This window comes from Serinus canaria, chromosome 17 (assembly GCF_022539315.1).
Source record: "Serinus canaria isolate serCan28SL12 chromosome 17, serCan2020, whole genome shotgun sequence".
Taxonomy (NCBI): Eukaryota; Metazoa; Chordata; class Aves; order Passeriformes; family Fringillidae; genus Serinus; species Serinus canaria.
The window spans coordinates 10,503,032-10,530,337 of NC_066330.1; the positions used below are offsets into that span (position 1 = coordinate 10,503,032).

Here is a 27,306-nt window from a genome sequence, read left to right on the forward strand (position 1 = left end):
GGGTGACAGGGCAGGCTCGGCCCCTCACGGGGTTCGTGCCGCCAGTCTGGCAGGGGTGTCTGAGGTCCCGGAGCTCAGCTGCTGCCTCCGGCGCCAGGCGCTCGCAGGCTCCGGGGACCGTGGCTGTCTGGGATCTCTCTGTCCCCTCGCTGATTTCCCCCGGCAGCGCAGCCCCCCCACCGTCCTCGGGCTGAGCGCACCAGGCTGTGCCGCTCCTCCAGCAGCGGAGTGGTTAATCCCGGATGCTCTTTCCACCCCGGCTCTCCAGCCCTAGCCCCGCTGCCTCCCGGACAAGCGCTCTCCTGGGCAGGTTGCTGGTCCGGGGCCAAGGGGAGGGCCACGCCGGCGAGGCAGCCTTTGTCCCAGGAGCGGGCTCCCAGCTCCAGGTACGCGCTGAGTCCGGGCCGGGCGCGGCGGGGCCAGAGCGGCGGTCGGAGCCAACGGGGTGAGCCGGGGCAAGCACCGGGGGGAGCCGGGCCCGGGGGCTGCTGCCCCTCGATGGAGCTGGGCTGGGAGCGGTCCCCGGGCAGCAGCGGGGGCCGTGCTGGGGGCAAACACGCTCCGTGGGCCGGTGCGGGAGGGCGAGAGGGCCGGGGCGGCCACTCGCCGCACGAGGTTCCCAGGTGCAGGGGGTGGAGAGGCACGGAGGGCATAGGGACCAGGCATGGAGGGCGCTGCCAAGCCCCAGCGCTGGTGCAAGGTGGGACGCAGGGAACTAGTCTACCTGGCAAGGATGCTCCTGGCATCCAGTCCCCCTCTTAGAACCTTCAGAGCCCTTTTGGCTTTCAAATGCCAAATGTGCCCAGTGGGAAGTCAGACCCCCATTGTCCTGAGCAACAGGCAGTTTAGATCCAGCAGTGGCTCTGAGCCTTTTGCCCCAATTTTTGAGGCCCTGCTCCCTGTGCACAAGGGATGCTGCAAGTGAGGGATGTCCCACAGGTGTTTGTCAAGCCCTTCATCATGGCCAGCCCTACACAAACAAGTGCAGCCCTGCTCTAGCTGCTGGGCACAACTGGAAACTTTGCACACCTGGAAATGGGCAGGCACTGTACAGCGTTGTGCCTCCTCTACAGCTCTGGAGGCATCAGCACCACTCTCCTGTCCAACTGCTCCTGATCCTGCACGGATGGTAGTAGCTACTGGAGCTGGCCAGCCCCGGGATGCCACAGAAAGCCTGGGCAGATCGATTAGCTTCTCACATTGTTTCCCACCCACTGGGCTGCCTTTCTGTGCCCTGTTCTCCTGCCTGGGAGAGCTGCCTCTGTGCTGCCTTTGGGTGTTGCCCCTTGTCCAGTCAAAACGGGAAGGAGGAGCAGAGCAGCAGGAGCCCATTTCCCACCCTCTCCTACATGCAGCACAATGCAATTTGTCACCAATTCGTGTCTTGCCATTTCACAGTGCCTGGGACAGAGTTTTCCAGGATGTAGGCTGGGCTGGAGACTTTTCCCATAGCTTTGTTTGTTACCTGGAGCAGATGAATCACATCCCAACGGCACAGTTATAACTGTGCAAACCCCAGCAGGGCTGGTAGGATGTAGGACTGCAGATATGACAACTGGGGACATAATTAAGTGGTTATCTTGGTGGTGCTGGGTTAATGATTTGAGTCTGAGATCACTTTGAATCAACAACCACTTTATTATCTCAAAGAGGTTCTTAATGATTCCCTGTGACATGAGAGGGATTTATCAGAGGATTCCACACAATCTCTTCATAGCCATTGTAGAGGGAAGGCTCCTGGCTATAGGACAAGGTCTGATAAGGGATTTTGGTGGCCCCACCAAAATGTGGGCGCAAAGAACACATGATGTTCATTGTTGTGCATCTCATGCCATGCAGGAGATTGGTCCCCTTGTTCATTGCCAGTGATGATGACTCCAAAACAGGAATCAGCATCTTCTTTGACCTTATCAAAGGGCTTTCCTCTCTAATGGCCTGGGAAAAGGGCAGGGGAATTTCTCAAGGATTTTATGCAATCACAGAAGAACTGTGTAGCTGAGTGACAGCTCCACGTTCCACCCAATGCACTGGTGGGGTTAAACCACACCTCTGATGCCCAGGGCTCTCAGGCCACCTGCAGTTTTTAGCTGGAGTGTGAAGCCAGGTCAGCCTCAGCAGGATGCAGCAGGCATCCTGCCTGTGTAGCTCAAGGCACCAGGCAGGGCAGTGCAGGAGGAGGAGGAGGGAGAGCTGTGCATTTCAAAAAGCACATCTGGACCAGCTGTGAGGTGCTGAGCACATGGATATCTCAGCTGCTCTGTGCATAGGCTGTCACAGAGAGCCAGATTCTTTGCTTTGCTACAATTTCTTAGGAGTGTCTGGGGGCTGTTTCTGCTGGGAGATGAGCTCTGGATGGACAAGTGGGAAGTGCTCCAGTCCCCAGTGGCAATCACTGTGGGCATTCCAGCCTGGCTGTGTGCCCAGATCAGCAGGAGCTCCCTGCCTCTGCCCTCCTGCCTGCCCTTGGGGCTGCAGGAGAGGTGTGGGGATCACAGCAGGCATGGACACTCTCCCTGTACACATCTCTTACTTGCTATGGCATCAGCAAGAGCTGGTCCAGGCAGGAGACACAGAGCTGGAGATGCTGTTTCCCTGCCTGAAGCAGAGAGGACCCTCTCAGGGACAATCTGGGCCTGCTGGGCAACAGATCGGACCTGGTCCCAAGTGTTGTGGGATGGGTGTTGAGGTGGCAGCATGTGGGTGCTATAGAGATGTGGCTCTGCACCCCACAGAGGATGGACACGCTGGAACCCTGCCAGTTCCTGCTCCCGGCTTGGAACTCCAGCTAGCCACAGCTGGGCTTCCCCCAGTGATGCTGCTGTGAAGGAAGATGCCGATTGCTGGCCAGGCAACAGCTTGAGCCGGGCTGGGGTCCAGGCACAGAGGGACCTGAGGGGCTGCAGGTGAGAAGGCAGGGCTGAAAAAGCTGTACTGAAAATCCTCCAAGGAGGTAGTGCTCAGAATGGCAGAGTATCCCAGCCCTGAGGCTGCCACCAGTCCTACTGGGATGTGTCCAGAGGAGCCCGTGGATATTATCCTCTTCCATGCTAAAAGCAGCCATGCACCAGAGAATGGCTTCATTGTCGGGAAGGGAAAGTCCCGTACCCATGCATGAGGTGTGAGCTGGGGGCTGGGGCTGTCCCTGCAGGTTGGAGGAGGAATGGACTCCAAAGCCAAGGCCATTGCTGGTCTCCTGGCAGCCACCTGTGTCTGCAGCATCATCGCCCTCATTCTGAGCATCGTGAATGTGAAGGATGTGCTTCTGCCCCCCTGCACCAAGGTAGGGTCCTTGGGGGGAGCACAGCCCTCACTTGGCTGCTGGCTGCTGTTGGGTGTTGGGTTTTGCCTGGGTTTCAGGCAGGCTGTTCTGTTTGTCACCAACATGGGGACAGTGACCTGCATAGACTGGAGCAGGTCTGGCTGAATTTGGTCACTGGCCTGGCCCCACAGCACATGCAGCTTTTTCATCCCAAAGCACTGACAGCTCCAGGGCCTTGGGATGGATCCTTGTCCCCAACAAAGCTGGTAACTGCAATGCCACCAGACTTTTTCTTCCTGGTGACCACCAGTCTTGTTTGGCCATTCTAGGCTCCCCTGCCCACCAGGAGATCTGGCTCTCCTGATGATGGCTCTCCTGGAGCTTCTCTCACTCTGCAGCAGGTGACGCTGGCCTGTTCCCCTGACACCCCGTGTCCTCTCTCCTCCCCAGTATGGCCTGGTGTTTGACGCTGGCTCCACACACACATCCCTCTACACCTACCAGTGGCGTGCGAACAAGGAGAACGACACGGGCATCGTGTCCCAGGTGGAAGCCTGCTCTGTGTCCGGTGAGTGCTGGTGTCTGCCTTCCCTCTCTCCATGACCAGCTCACCTGGGGCTGGCCAGCTTTGATGCTGCCCTGTGTGGTTGTTCCACACACCAAAGCTGATTCATGCCAGGTGTGATAAATGCTAATTTATTTATTGGGCATTTCTAAATACCCACAGGGTCGTGTATTCCTATTGCAAAAGTGCTGTGTCAGGCTTTGGCACAAGGACAAGTCTCTCTAGAGGAAATGCCCACTCTAGAGAGCAGATCTAGGAGCAGATAAATGGTACATGGAGCCGGGCTGGGGCTAGCAAAGGCCACCAGGCCAGGGCAGAGGTGCCTGGGCAAGGGGAAGAGGGCTCAGAGCCCACCTTGCCCTCGAGGGCTCAGAGCCCGCCTTGCCCTCATCTGCCGCTCGGCAGCGGTGGCATGGCAGTTACTGGTTAACTGCAAAGGTCAGGCCGAGGGCAAAGTGTAACGCAAGGACGGCTTAGGCTAATGGCAGTCATTGAGTCGAAGCTCCCGGGAAGATAAAGAGTGAGATTTCCAACCTAGAGCCAGTCCCTACCGACTGCAGGACCATGCCGTGTTCTCAGATCCAGTGCCAGTCTCTGAAAATAGGGAGGCTGTGCAAGGGCACTCTCTGTGCCTATCAACTCCACGTGCCCTTGCAGCAGGGTGCAGGACACCCTACCCCTTCCTCAGGGAAATGGCGAACGGGTGTGCTTGTCCCCAGCTCCTGCAGGACTGACTGGCCGTGCCCAGCAGTTCGGACCCCCCCGGGCTCAGGTGTGTGCTCAGCACCCCCAGGCACGCCCGCAGCCCTCCCGCTCTGCCCGGAGCAGGAGCTCCTGCGGCTCCCGGGGCGAGTGTGGCCGTGCCGCAGCTGCTGCCTCCTGGCGGGACAGCTCCGAGCGCGGGTCGGGACTACCTGGGGCAAGCAGCAGAAAAGCCCTGTTGCAGTCCTGGGTGGACATGTCCCCTGCTGTGCCATCCCTCCGGTGTGGCGCTGGGCTCTCTCCATCAGCAGTTCCCTGTGGCAGGACCCGGCATCTCCAGCTACGCAGATGACCCCGCGGGGGCTGGTGCCAGCCTGAAGCCTTGCCTGGACAGGGCCATGAAGATCATCCCGGCCGAGCAGCAGCGGGAGACCCCCACGTACCTGGGGGCCACGGCCGGCATGCGGCTGCTGAGGTACGAGCACGGCCGGGCCGGCACCTCCTGCCCTTGCCGGCGCTCTGCGCCGGAGCCTGGGCTGGCAGTGTGGCACTCGGCCTGGGCCACCGGGGTGCTGCCCGGCCAGGCCGTGGGGATGGGCAGAGCAGCCCTGCCCGCGGTGCCACAGGGTGTCCGGGAGCGCTGCTGGCCATGCCCGGGAGACGCGCCTGACCCTCTGCAGCGCCAGCCTGGGCAGCAGCCCCAGAGGGGATGAGCCCCCTTTGCCAGAGTGGCACGAACTTTCCCAGGTCCAGCAGAGCCTGCAGGCAGCGTTTTTTAGGGAGAGTCCCGAGGCCCCGGGCGAGGGATTTGTTGGTTTGCAGGAGCCACCTGCAGTGCTGGAGAGATGTCTGGGAGCAGCTCCTCGGCAGGGCACAGCAGCCTGTCAGTGCCAGCCCGGCTGCCAGAGCTGCCAGCCAGGGCCTGCAGCGCCTGAGGTGTTTGTGCCTTTGCTGGCAGGGAGGAGAACAGCAGCAAGGCCGAGCAGGTCTTGGTCGAGGTGTCCAAGGCCATTGGGGAGTACCCTGTGGATTTCCGTGGAGCTCGGATCCTGACGGGGAGCGAGGAGGGCTCCTTTGGCTGGATCACTGTGAACTACCTGCTGGAGACACTGGTCAAGGTGCAGCTGGGGAGAGGGCAGGGGAGGGGCAGTGGGGAGAACATCCCTGTCTGAGCTACAGCCAGCTTTCCTTATCTGCAGAGGAGCGAGGAATGGAGCTTTGGGGCACTTTTGGTCACCCAGCCAAATGTCTCCTGTGGTCGTGGGCTGCAGATTGCACCTCATTAATGTGATTAACAGGATCTTTGTGTCCAGCTTAGCCTGGCCCTGTGCTCTTGTGTGCTGACACACAGGTGGATTTTGAGCTCCCAGGGATATGGCAGCGGGATCAGCCTCCGGGTGACAGGGTTCCTTTTTCCCTGCTCCAAGGGTCTGGATCCCAGCAGATGTGCAGCAGCAAAGAGGATGCACCCGAGTGCTCCGTGGAAGTGTCTGTGGGTTGAGGAGGATGTGGACAGGCAGGGGTAAAACGGGGAGCCAGGAGCACGTGGAAGGTGCCCCTGGGGCCCAAAACTCCTTGCAGGAAGGGAGTGTGAGTGTGAGTTCAGCCTGCAGTTCAGCCTAACCCTTGCTGTGTGTTGGGTCAGTTCTCGTTTGCAGAGAAATGGGAACATCCCCAGGACATTGAGGTTCTGGGAGCTCTGGACCTTGGCGGTGCCTCGACGCAGATCACCTTCCAGCCTGGGGTCCCTGTGGAGGACAGGAACACGTCCGTGTTCTTCCGGCTCTACGGCACCAACTATTCCCTGTACAGCCACAGCTACCTGTGCTACGGGCAGAGCCAGGCCCTGAAGATGCTGCTGGCAGCTCTGCACCAGGTGCCACAGGGCACGGGAGCTGCTCAGCCATCTCCCAGTGCCGTGGCACATCTCCCCCTGCAGCGTTGGGCGTGCCTGTGGGCAAAGAGTTGGGAATTGGCAGAACCTTGGGTTTTATCTAGGGAAGCCAAAAATTGCCTCATTTGGGTGGAAGGTGGTGGAGGCTGCCAGCCAGGGCTCCCTTCTCCCCACATCTTGACGTGCAGTGGCATTTTTTGTAATTTCCCAAGCCCAGCGGTATGTGTAGTTTTTCTGCTGTCGCCGTGCTCTTGGCCTTGCTCCATTTCTGCCCAGAGAGAGGTTTCCCAGCATAGTCCCTGCACAACTGCCCGAGGACAGAGGCAGAGCCCAGGGCTGCTCAGGGAGCTCCCAGGTGGGGTGCATCCAGTCCTCCTGGGGTGTAGTCCTGCTTTTTGGGATGGGCTGTGGGAAGGGTCTCAGTGGCGTTGCAGTCCCATTAATGGCTCCATCCCTCTCCAGGCCAGCTTGAGTACCCAGATCAAGCATCCCTGCTACCCCCAGGGGTACCAGGAGAACATCACTGTGGCAGAGCTCTACGACAGCCCCTGTGTGCATGCGCCAAGCTCAGCCAGCCCTGGCCCTGTCCTCACAGTGACGGGGACAGGGGACCCAGCCGCGTGTGCCACGGCCATCCGGAGCCTCTTCAACTTCACCTGCAGGGCGCAGGGGCCGTGTGGGTTCAATGGGGTCTATCAGCCCCCCGTGCGGGGACAGTTCTTCGTAAGCAGCCTCCGTCCCCTGCCTGGGGGAGGGTGAAGGCAGGGACTGCAAGTCTCCTCTGCCACTGACTGTGGAGCGGGGTGGGGAGAGGGACCCAAGGAGCTGATTCCACCTGCAAACCTCTTCTGTGCTCAAAGGTGGCTTCTGCCTCCTGCCATGTCCCAGTGTTCCCTAAGGAAAACGGGAAGCCCTCGTCTGAGGGAGCCTGTGTGAGCTAGCTCAGAGTGCAAGAACAGCCCCAGGGTTGTGAGCCAGCTCTGAGACTTTCTGGTAGACCATCAAGGGGCTACCAGATGCAGAACCCTGGGAATTACTTGAGACTCTCTCCCCAAGCAAGAGCAGCCCCTGGTTTTTTCTCAGGTGAGGAAGGAATTGTTTTTCTCCATGTTCCCTTGCCCCCCAGGCCTTTGCTGGGTTCTACTACGCCTTCAACTTCCTGAACCTGACCCGCCAGCAGTCTCTGAGTGAAGTCAACACCACAGTCCTGTCCTTCTGTAGGAGGAACTGGATAGAGGTTAGAGCCCTGTGACAGACAGCCAGGAGTCTTGTGCTTATCCTTTCTCAAATCTCTGTCCTTGGAGCACAAGCCTTGCTCTTCCCTGGGCTAGGGAGGCTTTCTGAGCCTCTTTCATTCCCTGTTGCACTCTGTCTCTGATGGCCTCACAGCTGGTGCAGAGCTTCCCAGGGGATTTGAAGTACCTGCACACCTACTGTTCCGTGGCCTTTTACATCCTGACGTTGCTGCTCGATGGCTACAAATTCAACGAGCACACCTGGAGCAACATCCACTTCAGCAGGCAGGTAAATACCTGTGGGCAGCAGGAGAGGATGGACATGTTCAGGAGCAGCATCTGTGGAGTCCTCTGTGCCAGAGATAAGTCCCTGTTTAATGGCTGCTCCCCAGGGATCCCAGGAGAGCTTTGCTCTGTCTTAGCCACCCCCAAACCTTTGACCCAGCTCCTGTCTCACTTTCCCTGCTGTGAATGTAACTGATTCTAGGGGGGGTCAGGGAAAAGCAGAGCAGGATTTGGCCACTTTGGTCTCTGATATTATTATCAGAAAGGTGATGATGGCCCCATAACCACTTTGAACCAGAGTATGGTCTGACCAGAATATTTCCAAGATGAGAGGAGACAGCCTCAGGTTGTGCCAGGGGAAGCTTAGGAATGTTTTTTTCATGGAAATGAAAATGGAAAGGGTCAGGTTTTGGAAGAGGCTTCCCAGGGCACTGGTGGAGTCACCATCCCAGGAAGTATTCAAACAATATGTGGATGTGGCACTTGAGGACACAGCTTAGTGATGAACATGGTGGTGGTGCTGGGCTGATGGCTGGACTCCATGATCTGAAAGGTCTTTTCTGACCTTACTGACTCTGCAGCCAAATTAGAAGGATTATGGTGATGGAGGAAACCCCAGATCCAAAATCATGTGCAGGTCACAGAGGCACACCTGGATCAGAGCAGTCATGCATGTTTAGCTGTCCCTTAACCCTTGGGCGGGGGGGGGAGGGAACAGGAAAGCTCTTTGTGCAACTGCTGCTGGCAAGATCAGGTTCACCACAGCCTGGTCCCCATGTGAAACAGCAGCTGGGACAGCTCATGGGACAGGTGCCCCTCAGCCCCTCACACCAAGCTGCTGGTGCCTGGGAGAGGGGCTTTTGGACGATGCCCTGTGCTGTCTCCACCCAGGCAGCAAACACAGACATCGGGTGGACACTGGGCTTCATGCTGAACTTGACCAACATGATCCCCACTGAGGCTTTGCAGCATGTCAAGGGCCACCAGCCCGACCTGTGGGCAGGAGCCATCTCCTTCCTCACACTGGCCATCGTGGCAGGCCTGGTGGCTGTTTTCCTGCATTGTTTCTGGAAAACAAAGTAGCTCGCAGCCTCCTGACTAGAGGCATCCTAGGCATCCTTCCTACTAAACCAGGCAGGGAAGTGGTGCAGAAGAGGTGGAAAGTGGAGAAGAATGAAGGCATTAGACCCATCTCCACTGCTCAGGAGATCTGACTGGGTCATCTCTGTGGAAGATGACTTGGTCTCTCTCCAAGAGGAAGACTCCTTTAATCTGACTGCCAAAAGCTGATTGAGACTTGCTGGCTGGCTGAAGCAAAAAAAAAATTAAACTAGAAATAAAATCAGTTTTGTTTTTCAAATATGAATGTCACTGCCCAGCCTGGCACAGTTTCCTTGGCATTCCCAGTCCTGTTGGGCTATTCTTCCAACAGTCCTGGGAGGCAACTGGCAATGGAGAGTGGTGGTGGGCACCTAACTCTGAGCAGAGGGATGACATAATCTGTATCCTGCCCTGTGCAAGACATGCAATATTTTTGTTGTATGTGACAGAATCTCTTCCCAAAGACACTGTCAGCTGTTGTTAAAAATACTTACTGGCATATCTCAGGAGAAAAACACAAGTTGAAGTTGATTTAAGCGTTGCCAACTCTAGCTCAGGGTTTATTTCATATTCAAGTTAGATAGCCAAGTTTTGTCAAGACACTAAATCCAGAACAGGTTCCAGCTCCAGGCAACTAAGTGTTTTATTTAGATCAGCCCAGCCCAGTTGCAGGAATTGGACAGGGCTTTCAGCCTTTGCAGCACCAGCCCAGCAATGCACTTCCCAGCCAGCCCTTTCTCCAGGGCTCTCCCACAGAGAGAACTCAGAGCTGCTCTCACCTCACCTCTCCCACAGAGAGGGCTCTCCCAAGGTGAGAGAACCCAGAGCTGCTCTCACCTTGGCCTTAGGGCTTAAGAAAAGTGCCTGAGGCACCTGGCAAAGGAATGGTCAGGTCCATAGCTGTGTGCTATGGAAGACAGTGGTCCTAACTCATGGTGTTGTCCCATTAATCCCACTGCAAACTGGTTCCAAAGGCCTTTTGAAAGAGCAGCATCTCTGGCTGGTGGAGATAAGGTTATGTGACCCAAGAGCCTGGGGAACAGGGCTCTGCCCCCTGCTCCCAGCCAGCCACCCTTGGCTTCGGGAGTGAGGCTCAGCCTTCCCAGCCTCAACACAAGCAACAGGGAGAGGGGATGAAGACTTCCACCCAGGGGAACCTCTTCCCACCCAGGGGAACCTCTTTCTACCCAGCAGCCTGAGCTCCCACATGGACAATTCCCACAGCCAAACCCCAGAGCCCTCTCCCTGCTTTCTGCTCTTCACAGATACATCTTTGGCAGTGTAAGCAGGAGGTAAAAAATGCCAGGTCAGGGAACAGGCCGTGGGAAATGCTATCACTGCTGGGAAGGACCCCATGGATCTGAGTGGGAGATAACCCCTGCCCAGGTACAGCAGAGCTCCTGGCTGTGCTGGCTGGGGCCCAAATTAGCTGGCACGAGTGTCTCCCACCCCTGGGGGTGCAGCCAGGCAGGAAAAGGCTCCTGTTTGCTATAAGAGGGCAGCATCACAGCTGGTCTGGGTGGCAAAGCATTTGGGGAAGATGCCAGTCTTGCCATTGCATCGTCCTTCCAGCCAGTCCTCATTCACTGGAAAACATAAAGGAGCAGGAATGAGCCCTGGCCCATATGAGTGGGGTTAGTGAGAGTTTTCATGGCTGGAATTTAACTCTGGGAAAAACCTGGTGCAAGCCTGTAACTCCTGAGAATATGAACCTGAGACAGCACTGGAGAGGCCACATTTTCCCCACTGCCTCCCCAGAGCAGACTCCAAAAGCCTGGCCCAGCAGCAGGACTGGAGAGCTACCTTCAGAGAGGATATCCAGCACATCTCCCTTGCTGAACTCCAGGTCCCCTGGTCCCTGTGCCAGGTAAGAGTGCTGAGCCAGCATCTGGTAGAGAACAGGTCTGCCTGAGTGGGAGTCTGAGTCCTGCAGGAAAAAGCCAGCATGGAAGTTGCAAAGCAAAGCAGAGACTGGAGCCCAGCCCAGCAGAGACCTTGACTCAGCCTCCGTACCTGGCAACAGAGTATCAGCCTGCCCTCCATCAGCTGCTGCCACACTTTCCCCAGGTCTTCCTGTCCCAATACTGTCCCCTGCTCTGTGCCATCCAGGAGCCTGTAGCTGCAAGGGTTCATTAATGCCGAGCAAATAATTTCATTTAAAGTCGAACTTGGAGGCCAGCCCAGCCCTCTGCCACCCTCAGTCTTCACAGTCCCCTTTGCAGGCCAGTTCTGAGCTTGTCCCCTTGCACAGTGACATGGGGCCACCCCACATGCTCAGTGGGCAGAAATGGCACTGTGGGGAGTGACACTGTCACCTCCTCCCACACAAACTTGAGGAAAAGATTCTAAACTCTCCTGATGCCACTGTGTGTCCCAAGGGGTGTCACAATCAGGAAGACCTCAACCCAAGATCTTCTGCCTGAGTGCCAGCTTGTTCTGCAGTGATCCTTGTTACTGCAAAGGCTGAGCTGAGTGGGACAAAATCCAACCTGTGGCAGCTCCATCTACACAGAGTTTTTCCTTCTATTCTCCCTTTTTCTTGACCATGATACAGTTTCTTAGGAAAGATCCTTTAGGCTTCCAAGGCCCATAGAATCACAGAGTTATAGAACGGTTTTGCTTGGAAGGGCCTTAAAGATAATTTAGTTTCAACCCCCTGCCACGGGCAGAGAATCTTTCACTACACCAGGTTGCTCCAAGCTCCATCCAATCTGGCCTTGAACAGTTCCAGGGATGAGGAATCCACAATCTCTGCGGGCAATCTGTGCCAGGGCCTCACCACTCTTACATTAAAGAATTTCTTCCTAATATCCCATCCAACCCTGCTCTCTGTCAGTTTGAAGCCATTCTGCCTCGTCCTGTCACTCCATGCCTTTGTCAAAAGTCCCTCTGCAGCCCTCCCTGAGCCCTTGATGTACTGGGAGGGGATTACAAGAGGAATAGTATGTGCTTCCCCACGGGGATCACGCTGTTGTCCCACCCAAAGCCCACAGTGAGGTTTATCCTCTAGGCAGACTGTGCGCTTGCATCTTTGCTGGTTTTGGCCCCAGATAAATGCTCCCAGGAGCCAAGGGGCAGCTGGATGCCTGCGACCTGAGGGGAACGGATGCTGGCCCATCCCAGCCCACAGCCCCGTACCTGAGCGTGCCCCGCTGTGCCTGCTGAGCCAGCCTGTCCCGCAGCAGGGCCCGCAGGGCCGGCAGGGCCGGGGCCTCGCCCGCCCACAGCACCAGCGAGCACTCGCAGCGCAGCCGCAGCACCGCCGGCCTGTCTGCGCCCGCCGAGGCCTCCCCGCACCTTGGGGGGACCTGTGGGGAGATGGGCTCGGTCAGAGTGGAGAATCAGAGTATTCTGAGCTGGAAGGGACCCACCAGGATCATCAAGTCCAGCCCCTGTCCCCACCAAGACACTCCAGCAATCCCACCCTGGGCATCCCTGGCAGTGCTGTCCAAAGGCTCCTGGAGCTCTGGCAGCCTCAGGGCTATGCCCATTCCCTGGGGAACCTGGGCAGTGCCCACCACCCTTGGGGGGAAGAACCCAGACTGACTATGAAGTTCATGGACTAAGAAGAACCATGACTGACTAACAAACCCAACTGACAATATCTGCTCACATACCAAGAGAGGTGACACAGGCACAATCCCTCATCTCTGTGCTGCCATGTTGCAGTAAAACAGCATCAAAATGCAGACCTGAGTCTCAAAGGGGGAACTCTGGATTCAAAGCGTGGGATCAAATGTTCCTCCTGTGACTCAGGAATTCTGGTTTTGGTTCTAATTTTACAGGTACCTCCTAAACCCAAAATTATTTGAGCAGGGCCCCAATTCCTCCAGCCAGCTGGAGAGCAGCCACATTCCTATGTTGTGTTACCTTCTGGCTGAACTACACCTGAAAAAATTACCCCAAAAGCCCTAAAACCAGGTGTGGCAGAGATGAGCTGCAGTTGAGGGACAGAGGTGGTGTCCCCAGAGGGTCACAGGAGTCATTCCAGGACCATCACATCCAGGGGCTGGCAATGGCATGGAAGTACCTCAGAGGGCATTACCCAACAGGGCAAATTTGAATGAACTCTGCTATCCAGACTGACAGGGACAGAAAATGGGACACAGGAAGAGGGGGGAAGGGACAGCAGGGTGTACAAAGACAACTGCCTCTTGCAAAGTGGGCTGTAAAGTATGTGCACAAGAACTCTGATGCGTTTGGTGCTCCTGGAGCCTCGAAGGTGGCGACAGGTCAACCTTGGGCTGTCTCACAAACTGGGATGGTCACAAACTGGGAGGAAAGACCACATGGGAGCTTCTCTTTAGAATGGAAAAGTGGTCAGAGGAAGGAGGTTTTTCCCAGTGTTTTGGGAGCAGCTCAGGAATTCTGGGCAAGAATCTTGCACTCTTCCCAGCCCTGGTCTCCTGAGGCTGTGTCAGCTTCAGCCTGTGGAACACCTTACCTTAGAGTCCATGTGAGCACTGGCATCGACAGAGGCATTTTCTTCCCCAGGAGGATCTGCAGAACAGCACAAAGGCAGGCGAACAGCCAGTCATTAGAGGCTGCAGTGGGGCCACCACCTCCTCATGCTCCCTAAAGAGCAGGGTTTGGGCACAGCTTCACCCACTGAGGGCCCAGGGATTACCTGGCTTCTGCTTCATGGGGTGGCAGCTGGGAGGCACCTGGGCAGGAGGAAGGGGAATCCCAGTGCTGATCTTCTGCAACAGAACAGCATCAGAAAGGAGAGGGCAGAAAATGGGAGCCTGGACAAGGCTGGTGTGTGACAAGCTGCAGCCAGCTACAGACTTGTGGGTGTAACCCCAGAGAGAGCTGCAGGGAGAGCTGTTCATTGAATGGTTGGATGAGTTGGAGCAATAAGGCTCTTGAGGGCAGTGGTTTGGGAACACTTCCCTGGTACCCTGCTCCCTGCTGGGTTGGTGCTGGAACAGAAGGAGGCTGCTCACACTGTGCTGAGGGCTCTCCCCACTTGGGCTGGTTGACAGTGATGCAGCCATGGAGCAAACGCCCAAGTGTGTACCAGGGATTCGTTTGGAGGGGGGAAAATGACAACTAAAAAAATCATAGCAACATCAGAACAAGCATGTGCTTGAAAACTCCCTCACAGGAAATGGGGCTGAGCTGCACCCTTCCACACTGGGTTCAGATGGAAAATGATTGGGATAATGTGTGGCTATGCCTGTGGTGGAGATGAGAGATGAAGTTCTCCCAAGTCAAAGGGATTTTTCATACTCCTAACTCTTCTGTTGTTCCCATTCAAGAGCACTTGATCTTCAGTCAATAATCTCAGTGCTTCATACTCTACATTTCTCTTACAGAGTTGTCCTATCCTGTGATAATTTTACAGATAAATGTCCCAAATGTATGTCTTGGTCCCTCCCTCCCCCTGGTTGCAAGGTTGCTAGCTCACCCATTTATCCATCCTTGAGGCAGGTTCCAGGAGAGAGCTTGGGATATGCAGCTTCTGCAGAGGGACATGGAGCAGAGCAGGATGAGAGAGGAGCCCATTGACCCCAGCCCAGCCCCAGCACTGCCTGTCACCCTATGGCCACATGAATGTGCCTGAGCCACCCAAGTGTTCAGTGCTCACAAACTGCTGAACAAAATCCAACTATTCTTCTGCAGCTTTTCCTGCTGGGAGCAGAGCTGCTGCTGGAGTGGCTGCAGTGGAGCAGACCAAACACCCACCATGCCCCTGCTCCCAAGACAGAGCTCAGGCAGAGAGCAGCAAAGATGCCCAGGGATATGAGTCCAACAGCATTTCTGCGTCTTCTGACAATCACTGCTGCTCATTTCAACTGAGCACTGTAATTTTTTGATTTTTTGCTTACAATGGTTTTTTTTCCTGTTTAGAGTCTATTTTCATTTTTTCTACATTGACTTTCACCTGGCACTTCACTGAGCAGTCAACCAGCACATCCAAATTCTTGTGTAACTGTTCCTGTTAGCTCCAGATGCTTCAGGCTCGCCCCCTATTCCTATATCACTAAGGAATATGCTAAATGCTTATGTCACAGAGGATTTGCTGTGGGTCCATAATTTTTTAAAAATGAAAGGAAGAAAAACCTATTCCTTTAAACCCAGCTTTTAATTCTGTATTTTTACCAGTCCTCATAGCACTGCCTCAATTCCTCAAACACCTTACTGGTTTATAGTGATCTTATGAAGAATCCTGTGACTTTTTTGAAAGATAGGCAGGTAATATATTCACTGAACCTAATCCAGGTATTCAACAGCTCTTTCAAAAAGTGAACTAGACAGGTGAGAAATGGCTTCTGCCAATAAAAGATTTTCAGTGTTGTGTTTATCTGTTTCTATTCAGTCTGTTTAGGCTACAGCTCCCTGGCTTGCAGAAAGATGTCAGATTTGTTGGGCTCTAAGTCCTTAGGACTTCCCTAGAGCTGTTCATAAATCCTGCCTGTACAGTTGAAACCGTCCCCAAACCTTCCCAAAGTTCACTGAACAGAGGCACTACAGACCAGGGAAGGACCAGCCCACCTCCTCAGCTCCATGACAGCTCTCAGGGGAAAAATCCTGCTTTAGATGGTGCTCCTTGGTGAGGTCTGCTATGCTACAACTCCACAATAGGATCCCCTACGGTGGAGAGCCCAGAGGCCATCCTTGTGGATCTATAGAGGTGAATGGCAGAGGCTGGTGAGAGCCCAGAATCAGGAAATCTGTAGGGTGTGGGAAGGAGCTCCTGAGGATCCTGCTCAGGGGGGCTGGGGCCAAGCCCTACCCTCGGGGTTGTGTCCCTCAGCAACCTCGGGGCCCTGTCCCTGCCCTACCCTCGGGGCCCTGTCCCTGCCCTACCCTCGGGGCCCTGTCCCTGCCCTACCCTCGGGGCCGTGTCCCTCACCTGCCCGTCATGGATGGCCGTGGCCCAGCCATCTGCTGCTCTGCCCAGCACGAACACCAGGCTCCCGGTCGCCACCTCCGGCCCCGGCGGCTCGTCGGGGCGGTACCGGGACAGCACTCGGTGGTAGCCGGACTCGGCATCCCTGCGGAGAGAGAAGAGCGCAGAGCGGCCTGGGGCGCGGTGCTGATGGCTCCGAGCCAGCACACTGCACCGGCCCCAGCTGGCACGGGCCGTAAGGTGAGCGTCCTGGGAAATAGGATTTCCATTGCTGCTCTTCAGTCCAACTGGGAACAAAAGGGGCTTGGGAAACACTGATTTGCCAAATGTGTTATGAACAAAAAAAGGGTTATCCATTTTTTTGTAAAGATTGTAGAATTACAAGTTTAACCAGTTCTGGCAGAGAGGAGTGCTTTTGTTGGCTGCATGTTGTGATCACCTGTTAAGTATCGGGTCGTTAGCCATCTACGGTTGAGCATTCACTCTATTGTATCAGCATCACCCTGCTTGGGGCCAGGTGGAGGGGAAGGAACCAGGAGTTGATATGCAGATAAGTTTAGAGCCAAGATGCAATGGGGCAATCCCCCATTCCAAACGCAATTAATAAACCCCTAAACCAGCGAGCCAATATGGAATTTAGAGATTAAAGTGGTCTCTAGACATCAGGGGTGAGGTGAGAAGCCAGCAGAGACTCAGAAAACCTTAATGGCCCCTCACCACAACTTCAGAAGATGCTGGTTGGAGCCAGAGGCTGAGACTGCCCCTCACAATAAGTCGTAGGAGGGATGTGTTATGCTGCTTGCTCTTGTGAGGTTAGACTTTCCCCCCCCCCCAGCCTAACCTCCAGGTGGACAAAACTGCATTTGTTTCTGACTCACTTCAGAGAGCTGCTATGCCAAAACCCCGGATGCATTGGGCCTCCCAACCTTGAGCTGATCGCTTTAAAAAAAGATCTCAAAAAGGAGAAATATCTCCTGCCCTATTTATTTCTAAATGCAGCTGCATTTTCACTGTCCTTATAAACAATGTCAAGATCAAAACATTGATCGACACAGCCCTGAAGCAGTATCACAGCTGGTGCAATATCACTGAAACGATCTACTTTCTTGGGGTTCAAACATGATTTTGGCTCAGGACACTAGGGCTGGTAGTGAGTATTTGCAATTGTCCTGGGAATTAAGATCGGAAAGCTGAGCGTCCTCTGCTACAGACCTCGGCAGGTCCCACAACCTCTGTCTGCTTCCATTCCCCAGGCAGGCCACGATCCATGCCGGTCTCCCAAGACTATTGAATTAAATCCTGCAAACTACCCAGAGGCTCTTGCAGAGATGCCAGGGACCTGCAGCTCCTCTGCAGCCACAGAAGCCTTTGTGAGTTTGTCATTCACTCCACCCCTGGTCAGAGTGGGTGTGGATCCCTTGGAGTCTTCACACAAGGAAGACAGAGAATAAAAGACTTTCTGAACAGTAGTGAGAAAAAGGTAAAAACAAGGCGGAACTGAACACTCACCGCAGAGCATTGGCACTGGGTTCATAAAAGCCCTGTTTCTGTGGGAGAAACAACAAGATCTGTTTGTAACAGTGTCTCCTACAGCAGCAGTGCTACCTTACCTCCTGACTGTGCTGTTTTGTCTTTACTCTTGACTCATTCCACACCACCCAGAAAAAGTCTGCTGCTCCACAGGATGTGCCTTACCAGGATGTGCCTTCTCTTCCTTCCCCTCCCTCTTTATCTCATCAGGAAGTAAGACAATTTCTTCACCCTCCCCTGGTTTCAAGGAACTCCCAGCACAGTGGGAGGCAGCTGGGCTCACACTGACACATTTACTGAAGTGATGAGCAGAGACAGGCTGAGCACAGCAAAGCACACTGCTGTTTTGACATGGTGAAGAGCCAAAAATGCATCTTTAAAGGGCTGGAGATTCCCATCACTGAGTCCCTTATAGCCAGTGCTGAGCCTGGCTCTGAACATCCCTGTGGATCCAGGCTGGTGTTACACTGGTTTTACCAAGAGTCCACTCTTCCTTTCCCTGATGGTTTTGTTCTGAGCCCCTTTCTGGAGCTCCATGACAGCTCCATTCCTCCTTTCACAGCCCTGTCCTGCTCACCTGAGGCCTGAGAGGCTCAAAGCCAATGTACTCATCATTGGGAATGATGGATGAGATGACCTGTTGGAGAACAAAGCAATCAGTGAATCTAGGCTGGATGAAGAGACCCCCAAATTTCATCCAAGATTATCTGCTCAGACCCCTTTCCTTTGGGCATCCCAAGGTCAGGCAAAATGTGGAGCTGTACATGCAGTGGGAGAGGCAGAACTGGATTCCCAAGACAACCTCAACCATTTGTGTCCCATTTTTTTAGTCTTCGCAAGGTTTCTTTAACAGTATGTGAATTTATTACTTTCCCTTTCTTTTATTTGTTTTATAAAACAGAGCTCTCTGTTTTGACTGCACTGGTCACAGAAAAGGTCAGAGAAATTCTCTGCTGCCTTGTATTAAGGGATGTGACAAAGCATTTGTTCCCTGAGTGCCAACCTGTCCCCCTGGGAATGCAGGACTGAGCAGCAGCATGCTGGCCAACGTGCCCCTCTTAAAAACATTATTGTCAGCAAAAGGGCAACCACAGGTTCCCAGAGTACCTGCCCCGCCCTTTCAGACTTTAAAGTGACCAAGACTGGGAAAGTATTTTAGTACCAAAGTGCATTTTTTGGTAGAAGGGGTAGCAATTCTAACAAATTTTGGCTTCTGTGTCCCGACTGCCTGGACTGGCTGCAAGCTCTGCCCATCCTGCTCTGGGTGCCCACACAGCACTGCTCTCTGGAGATGGCAGAGGCAAGATTTTTTTCTGCTGCTGTTAATCGTGACTATTATGTGTCTGTTACCTTGGGTTTACCCAGGAAATCTTTTGAATCCAGCTGCTCAACTTCCTTCTTTCGTGGTCTGAAAAGTTCTCCAAGAGGAACCAGCATGGGCTCTAAAAACAAGTGGTCCTGGGGTGGAGAAAAAGCCATCAATTTGCATTGAATGAAACATCAGAGCCCTGAAAAGCAAATACAGCTTAGGTGTGCAAGAGCAGCTCCAGGAACATATTGGGGCAAATCGGCTGTGAACTCGACAAAGGTCACTCAGGCTCCACAAAAGCGCAGAAAACTGAGAGGTCAGCAGCCCCTCCCCAGTGTGGAGGCAAGGACTGACACTGCTGGCATGGGATGGGTGGTATGTCACCGACATAGTTTATGAAAAATCCTTTACTTAGGAATTTTCCTCTCCTGAGAGCTGAGAAGCCTCAGGAACAAACTGTAAACAATTCTTATCTGCTGCTGTGGAATGCCACGGGAAAATCTCTGATTGGCCCTGTCGGACTGTTTCCAGTTAGGGGCCTATCACAAAACACCTGTCCAGTGTCTTGGGCTGAGAAGACTTTTCGTTTACACATTCTTTTCTATTCTTAGGATAGCCTTGGTAGTGAAATCTCTAGCTTTATTCTTTTAGTATAGTTTTTATATCTTATATATTATATAATAATAAATCAAGCCTTCTGATGCATGGAGTCAACTGTCTCGTCTTTTTCCTCATCCTGGGACCCCAGAAAACCATGTAACAAAGGTAAGGGGAGCAGTGCAGGAAGGTTTATCAAACAAATCTTCCAAACAGCTTTTCTGTTTGACTTCAGATGTTTTCTGTTTGACTTAAGATGTTTTCTGTCCAGACACTGAGTAGTGTGCTAATAGCAAATATAAATAATACACTAGAAAATAAATGCATAAATGTGATGCCAGGAGAGATGAACAGATTAAAAACAAAGTATGAATCTCTTAAAAAGTACGAAGGTAGCAAACTAATGAATCCCTCAGGAAGAGTAAATGAGAGATCTGCAAATGTTTTCAGATCATAAAGGAGTCTAACAGGAAACTTTTACTTAGAAGCAGCCCTAGAAACACTTTCACACCCAACTTAAACTCTAAAAGTGCTTGACATTAATATCTGAGCTGCCACCAATTGTTCCTGAGGCCAAAGGGACTCAAAAGAAGCCAGCCAGTGCCACAAAAAGGGAGAATCTGCAGGCCTGCACTTGTAGGGGTTCTGCACTTGAAACACTGCACAAGGAAGCTGGTTTTGCAGGACACGTACAAATGGAACTGAGCTCCATTTGTACATTTTGAACTGAGCTCCTGAAATGAGGGACCAGGAAGCCATGTCCCCAGCCTCAGAGGTCATCCCAAAATCTTCACTATGGTGCTTCTGGGCAGTGAAGCACCTGGGGAACATGGAGTTCCTCGATCACCTGAAACCCTGGTTTGGCAGAGCATCATGTACAAATGGCTTAGACTGTGCTAGCAGGTGGCCAAGCAGGTGGGTGGATGGCAGGAACATGCAGGTATCAGGAACACTCAAAATGACAACTTTTAGCACACATCCCTGAGCTGAAGCCCAATGCACACTCCCAGGAGCTCACAGAGGTGGCCTTACCTGCACCCGCTCAAGGGCCAGCTCCAGGATTGCTGTTCTTCTTTCAGGTCTCCACACAACAGCCTTCTCCAGGGTGACCCTGGCCTCCTGCCACTGCTGCAGGTGGCACTGCACTGCTGCAGTGCTGTACAGTACCTGGAGTGGGCACAGGGAAGGGACTGAGAGGGCCAGGACTGAGGGACACCCAACACATCATCCTGAGCTCAGCCAAGAAATAGAGACAGGCACTAAAGCACCAAGAGTTCAGCAACAGGAGAGGCTCTCTGAGCAGCATAGGTGGGAACAATTCACAATCAGAAAGGAAAAATACAAGCTTGGATGTGCTGGAGCTGCTGGTCAGGGTGATGAGAGACATGAGGACAGCAGGTGAAGACTCTGGTACCATACTGTTTAATTCTGATTCTTCCTGCAACCAAAAGGCCAGGAAGCTTTCCTTGGATGTTTTTCTGCATGAAACTAGGTAATGATTTTTGTAATCCTGACTCCCTGTCACTGCAAAATAACTTAACTGAAACTATTTCATGTTGTAGTGGGCTGTGAATGTGCAAACTGTCAGCTGTAGCTTGTCACCCTTCAGCAGCATGTCAGTCTGTTCCTGGGGAAGAGCAGGCTGTGGGAGTGTTGCAGATGAGGTGTTGGGGAGCTGTGGTCTGTACTGAGTGGGAGATCTCTCCCTGTCACTGGCCAGCTGGGCCACAGCCAGAGCACTGTCAGACAGCTCCTTATCTCCTGTGACAGGGTTATCAGCTGGGAATTGAGGTGTGTACCTGGGTGCACACCCTGCTCAGGACAAGGCTCGAGCTCATAGGATGCTTTTCCTTTACTCCTTAACCATGGCAGTAGAAGACTCTGGGAGTGGGGGGAATGGCAATCCTGAGAATGTATAGGAACTGCAGAGACAGGCTCTCTCGGGAGGCAAGGCAGCAGTTCTACTCAGTCAGAAGTGTCACAGCCTTGCAAGAGGCAAATATTTCTGGGTTTTCAAAGGACCCATGTATCTCCCATGAGGAGATCCCCTGCAGCACGTGAGAGGCCATGCATGGGGAAAGCTGATGGCGCAATTCTGCTGGAGGATGGTGTTTGTGTGTTTTGAAAAATGAGCTCCAGGAAAGAGTGAGGTACAGCTGAATCAGGATGCTGATGCCAAGTCTGGAGGGCCAGCACATATCCTGGTGATGCCTGGAGTATGGGGTCATGAGTCCACACCAGGAAGGGCTCCAGCCTTCTCAGAACACTCCTGAGCCCTGCCCCTTTCCCAGGGAACTGCTCCTTTCCAAGAGAAGGCAGTGCTGTGGCACTGAAGCTGTTAAAGCCAGGGAGGTTGGGGTAATACCACGGATGCCAAGGATAGCTTCCTCCTGCCAGGTACAGAGTGCATGAAAATTGTTGAGATGCTTGGCTGGAGTTACACAATGACTCCTCGCTCTCACAGAAGTAAGGAGTTAAATCCTCTTCCCTGTATCTGCTTTTCAATCTGTTTGTGCGGACTCAGAGAAAACAAAATGAACCCTTCCATTACGGAACAGTTTCTATGAATCCTTTACATATGTCCAAATATTACAAACATTTACAATCAGTTCAGCCTTTGAGCTTCCTTGAACAGGATGTGGCAGGTTGGCTCTGTGTGACAGTAAGAGGTGCAAGGTGAAGCATTACAAACACAGCCTGAACACGGGGTGTAAGTTCAGGCACAGAGGGAATATTAAGATCAGTTGCTGGAATTAAAGGAGGTTTTCATGCACCTGACTTTCCTAAAGCCTACATTATGCATCAACGCTGTTCTCATCTGACAATGTTTCAACTTCTTCCGTTCCTGAGAGCTGAGGCGTTCACTAAACCTCTATGTGTATTTACGCCCAAGTGTACATATTACACAGAATCCCAGACTGGTTTGGGTTGGGAAGGACCTTAAAGCTCCCAATTCCACCCCTGCCATGGCAGGGACAAATCTTCTACAGACCAGGTTGCTCCAAGCCTCATCCAGCCTGGTCTTGGACATTTCCAGGGATGGGGCAGCCACCACTTCATCAGATACAGAGAAAATAAAAACCCCTCAATATAGAAATTCCTGTGCACCTGCTCTGAACAATTTTACTTTTCAAACTGCATCATTTGCTAAACTTTCCAGAGATGATGTTGGTTTTTGTGGGAACTCAGCACATCACTCCTGATGTCCAGAGCTACCGAGAAAACCCTTGGGGGGCTTGGAAGTCTTGGAATGTTGCCAGAAGCACATGGTGGCTTGATTTTGATCCATCTAGGGATGTGCCACTTGTGTATGAGGATATGAAACCTATGAGAATCACTCGGGTGTGAATGGTGAAGGGAAGACATAATTATAGGATGAAGCACAGATTTTGGGGTTTTGGTACAGGGGGGTTATGGAGACAAGATGGAGGAATCAGGGCGTGTCACAGGGCTCTTCTTTCTTCTTCTTGTCATCCATCTGCTGTGGTGATGCTGGCACTTGTGGATTGGTCTGTGGTGAAGGTGCACTTGCTAATAAGGGTGATAGGTATTGGAAATGAAAGGTAAATATGATGTACGTAGGTTTTACTATAAAATGACGCAACCGCCTCGTGGGTGGTCAGAGTGCCTTTGGCTGCCTTGCTGGTCGGATCCCGGTCGGGCAGAGAAGGAACTTTGTAGACAAGAAATAATAAACAATTCTGAAGAACCAAAAAACCTAGAGTCCAGACTCGTCCTTTGAGGCCCAGCGTGCAAAGAACCATCCTAGGCGTGTGTGGGAGCAGAGACGGACAGCCAAACCCCATAGGTTTACAACTTTTATGATTAAGTTACTTTCTAAAAAGTACAAGCAAGATATTTTTACAGTTCTAATGCACTTTCTCTAAAGAGTTTTGGGTCACTAATGTCTGCTACTGACACCCCCAAGAGTAGGGAAGGATTGCTGTCTTACCTCCCAAGCATAGAGGATGTGCCTCAGCCCCAGCTGCTTGTAATCAATGAAGGGATTTTCTCTTAGGTGACTGAAGGCCATGTGATAATCAGAGAGAGCTTCTTCATACCTGCAATGCAGAGGTAAAACAAGAAACGGAGCCTAAAACAGCTGTAGAATGTTTAAAAATCTTAAAAATCACACTAGCAAATAACAGGTGTTCTGCTCTGCAGCCTGTGCAAGGGAACCTGCACCAGAGATGTGTTATACAGAGCCAAGGTTACCCACTGCTGGGAGCTCCCTGCCTGTCCCAGCACATGTCCCAGAAGGATTGAGGGCTGGGAACCTGACTGATGGGGACCAGGGAGGGCACACACATGGCAAGAGCATCGAAATTGAGAAACTTGAAATTTAGAACCTCAACATTTAGAAATTTAGAGAACCTCTGTGTATAAGGAGGGCGTTAGTCTGAATTTACACCAGCTATGCAACTGAAATCCAAGCAGGTGCCCACAGAGGCTGCAGGTGGTGAAAGAAAGAGCCCAGGAAGGGCTGTGCAGTGGGCACCCGGACAAGAGAAGGTGCCCAGGTGGGTGTTGGTGGGTGGGAGCAACTTCTGATGAAGGAAGGAGCCCTCAGGGCTGGAGGTCATCAGCTCTTTGGGCAGGAAGCAGCTGCCAGCTGTGCTGCCCCTGCAGTGGCTGTGCATGGGGCACTTTTGCTTCTGCTGCTGGTGGAGCAGCTCCAAAGGGAGCTGCCTGGGGCTCCACGAGCTCCAGGCACAGCCCCTCTCCTGGAGAAGCCAAAACTGGTCACTTTAACTCCCTTCCAGAAATGAAGACAGGCATTTTGTGGAGATTAAGGTCTAGGAAATATAGGAAAAAGAAGGGGAAAGACAATAGCTGAGCTCAAAGGTAAGAAAAGATCAGTGAAATACTTCACCCAGCTCCCTGAGGAGGATGTCACTGTGATTTAACCGTGGAAACAATGAGTAATCAATCCCATGACACTTCTGGAGCAACCTCAGTATTTTAGCAGTGAGACTGAGATCAGGCCCCCAAAGTCTGCCGGCAGGAGAGTGTGCAGGCTGCATTTTTAGGAAGGCCAGACTCATGTGTGTCATGTGAAGACATGCCAAGCAGCACAATTATATTTTTTTAAATTTCTAGAGAAAATCTGGATGGCAACATAATATTGTGGCAGCCCTGCATCCAGGAGTCTCTTTGTGTAGGGGACAGCAATGCCATGTGTTAGCCACCCCAGAGCTGTGCTTCTCTTATCAGAGATAAGATTTGCTGACCTGTGACAGGGTTTCCAAGGTTAAAGCAGACCCTGTGAACCCTGTAAGGTTGCTGGAAGAAGTGAATTTTGGAATCAAAGAATCATTTAGATTTAGGAATAAATCAGGACTGAAAGGAGAGAACCAAACACTGCACTGGCTGTGCACCTCACTCACATTTCCAGCTGCAGGTGGACAAACCCTCTCTGGAAGTAGCCCACAGCCAGGGAATTGTCCTTCTCAATGGTTTTATTGAATGCCTGAGGAGAAAAACACAGGCAGGGCCCAGCTGGGATCTGTCCTGTCAGTGCCTGGGCACACACACCCAGCCAGCCACGTCCCAGCTGCCCTCACAGAGGCAACCCCTGGTGTCCTGCCCAGCTCTGACAGCTGGGCACAGCTTCCAGCCATCCTTCAGGTCTTGTGAGCTGAGCTTCAGGCTTTTACCCCTCCTTGCTACAATGGACTGGACATAAATGAGCTGCATTGGCCATCTGGCTTCTAAAATGGGAAAACTGTAGCCTGAAGCAGAGTTGGCCAGTGGGAGCAGCAGGACTGGCCAGGCTGGGGAAGGCTGAGGTGATGAAAGGGTGAGAAGGAGGAAGCTGCAGGGCTTCTCACACTGGCCTCTAAGTCAGTATTTCTGCTTCAGTGCCCCAGCTAAAACCAGGCAGTGCTTGCAGTAGCAGCTCATGGTTCAGCATGCTGGGAGAGCCAGGAGTCCTCTTGGGGCAGCACCAGGGGTATGCTCCTTCCCTTGCCAGTGCAGACACCTCGTGGGGATAACAAGTGCTGAAAGCCCAGCCCTCCTGCCCTGCCTAAACAGGGACAGCTCTGCAGGGCAAGGTGAGCCCCTGTGACCCCACACACCGTGCTGGAATGTCTGCCTGCCTGGGCCATACCTGAAAGAACAACCAACCCTGATCCACACAGAAGTAGAACTGAGCTTCTTCCTGGTCACTGGCTCTTGACTGGGGCTCAGAAGTCTCTCCTGAGCTCTCTCCCTCACCTCCATGGCACCGTGTGCCAAACAGCCACTGCCTGCCCAGGGCTCCACTGCACTGCCCCAGCCCCTCCAGCACAGCCTCAGCTCCTCCTTATGCTGTTTGAGGGAAGGTTTATCTGCATCTCCTCCCTGGACAGAGGAATGAAGGGATGTGCAGACACACCAGGTGCTGTCATAAAAAGGCTTTTCCTCAGGGCACTTCCTTTCCCTTCCCAAGAGCAGTGGTTTTCTGGCACAGCAGCTTTGTTCTGGCAGTCTCCACTGCCAAGCAACATATTTGTACTTTCAAAGTACACCCATCTCATGTCCAAACCCACACCTACAGAACAGCTATTGGACAATCTTTTTCCTGCTTTGATTTAAAGCTACAATGCATTTTTAATTTATTGTGCATGTCCAATGGGTTGAGGTCTTCTCTTGGAATCAGGCAGGCTGAGCTTTAGAGGTGTGGTTTTTACATGATAATGGGCTAAGTTCACCTAAAGGACAGGCTTTTAATTTATTTAGCTTTAATAAAACTTAAAGTATATTGCCAGATGCAGTTTCCAATACATAATTGAAGTACTCTCTGTTATCTTGTTTCAAAATGATTCTGCCCACTGATCTGGATTTTCATAGTATTTAGAGAACCATGGAATCACAGAAGCATTAAGGTTGGAAAAGGCCTTAAAGATCGAGTCCAACTGTGAACCGGGTATCACTGAGTTCACAACTGAACCCTGTCCTCGACGGCCACATCCGCCTTTTTAACTTCCACCTTTTTCACTTTTCTGTGATTCACTCTGCTAAACTTTTTCCTCCAACCATTCACCCTTCAACATCCTCGCTCGCATTCCCGCGGGACACGCAGGACACGAAACGTCGGATTCCAGATCTAGTTTCAGCATCGTTCCCTTCGAGGCGGACCCGGGGGAGCCGAGCCGCCCATGCCCGGGATCCCCCCGCTCCCGGCTCCTCACCCGCAGTGCCGCCTCGGGCCGCCCGGCCAGCAGCTGCACGCAGCCCACGTTGAAGCAGATCCTGGCCGGGGGCTCCGCGATGCCGCCGAAGGCGTCCAGGGCAGCGTCCCAGTGTCCGCGGTCCGCCGCCCGCACGGCCTCGTGCCAGCGCCGCACCAGCTCCCGGTACGCCATGGCCGGGCTGCGGGAACGGGCACCAGGCACGGGAACGGAGCCGCGCGGGGCCGCACCTGCCGACCGCCCGCGCCTCACCTGCGCCGCACCTGCCGGGGCGGGGCGGGAACGCGCGGCCGCCTCTGCCCGCTCCGCTCCTCCCCTGGGCGGCGGGAGGACACACCGAGCCCGGAATGGGACACGGACACCACAGTGGGACATGGACCGGGAAGGGGGAACACGGGCACTATAGTGGGACATGGACCGGGAAGGGGGGACACGGACACCACAGTGGGACATGGACCGGGAAGGGGGAACACGAACGGGACATTGAGCCCGGAATGGGACACGGCCCGCGGCAGGCGGCCGGAGCCGGCGGGGCAGAGCGGTGTGGGCGGCGGCCACAGCTGAGCGGGCACTGAGGGGTGCTGCTGGCCAAGGGCACCAGAGGGCACCCGACCAGCCTCCCGAAGCGAGCCCGCGGCCAGCGCTGCCGCGGCCAAAGTACCGCTTTGGGAGCTTCTTTCAATAAAATATTTACCCTAAGTTTAATGTAGTAGACATTCTCACGGCCATGTGGGTGCGAGTTAACTACAGTAAGTACGGTAGCACAGATGGCGCCGTACTCTGGTAAATACGGTAGAG

General features: G+C 53.4%; 2 protein-coding genes across 6 annotated transcripts; one reads left to right on the forward strand and one right to left on the reverse strand.

The window, feature by feature from the left end:
* The first annotated feature begins 219 nt into the window (after positions 1-219).
* On the forward strand, positions 220-9,285 carry LOC108962491 (ectonucleoside triphosphate diphosphohydrolase 8-like). Of its 5 annotated transcripts, XM_050980924.1 has the most exons (10): positions 220-386; positions 3,149-3,280; positions 3,710-3,827; positions 4,851-5,001; positions 5,485-5,644; positions 6,172-6,402; positions 6,883-7,143; positions 7,547-7,657; positions 7,810-7,944; positions 8,832-9,285. In XM_050980924.1, the coding sequence occupies exons 1-10, from the start codon at positions 243-245 to the stop codon at positions 9,021-9,023; spliced, it is 1,635 nt and encodes a 544-aa protein (XP_050836881.1). In that variant the 5' UTR covers positions 220-242; the 3' UTR covers positions 9,024-9,285. The 5 variants fall into 5 exon arrangements, with proteins under 5 accessions (XP_050836881.1, XP_050836877.1, XP_050836878.1 ...); XM_050980920.1 differs by having other exon boundaries at positions 6,172-7,143; XM_050980921.1 differs by having other exon boundaries at positions 362-445; positions 6,172-7,143.
* A 283-nt stretch (positions 9,286-9,568) lies between these two features.
* Positions 9,569-26,740, reverse strand: NOXA1 (NADPH oxidase activator 1). The gene is made up of 15 exons (XM_018917882.2): positions 26,509-26,740; positions 24,721-24,803; positions 23,286-23,394; positions 20,366-20,500; positions 18,778-18,885; positions 18,005-18,064; positions 17,407-17,444; positions 15,901-16,042; positions 14,452-14,505; positions 13,669-13,741; positions 13,486-13,541; positions 12,180-12,349; positions 11,055-11,160; positions 10,845-10,968; positions 9,569-10,627 (listed from the first exon to the last, which is right to left on the reverse strand). The coding sequence occupies exons 1-15, from the start codon at positions 26,680-26,682 to the stop codon at positions 10,530-10,532; spliced, it is 1,530 nt and encodes a 509-aa protein (XP_018773427.1). The 5' UTR covers positions 26,683-26,740; the 3' UTR covers positions 9,569-10,529.
* Positions 26,741-27,306: the final 566 nt, after the last annotated feature.

Coding starts and splice junctions, on each gene's coding strand:
- LOC108962491 (XM_050980920.1), top strand. CDS start 243: ATGCTCTTTCCACCCCGGCTCTCCAGCCCTAGCCCCGCTGCCTCCCGG. Junction 5,645..6,171: donor TGCTGGAGACACTGGTCAAG/GTGCAGCTGGGG, acceptor GTGTTGGGTCAG/TTCTCGTTTGCAGAGAAATG. Junction 7,658..7,809: donor GTAGGAGGAACTGGATAGAG/GTTAGAGCCCTG, acceptor ATGGCCTCACAG/CTGGTGCAGAGCTTCCCAGG.
- NOXA1 (XM_018917882.2), bottom strand. CDS start 26,682: ATGGCGTACCGGGAGCTGGTGCGGCGCTGGCACGAGGCCGTGCGGGCG. Junction 18,065..18,777: donor ATTTCCTGGGTAAACCCAAG/GTAACAGACACA, acceptor GTTCTCCAACAG/GTCATCTCATCCATCATTCC. Junction 10,969..11,054: donor GGCTGATACTCTGTTGCCAG/GTACGGAGGCTG, acceptor TTTTTCCTGCAG/GACTCAGACTCCCACTCAGG.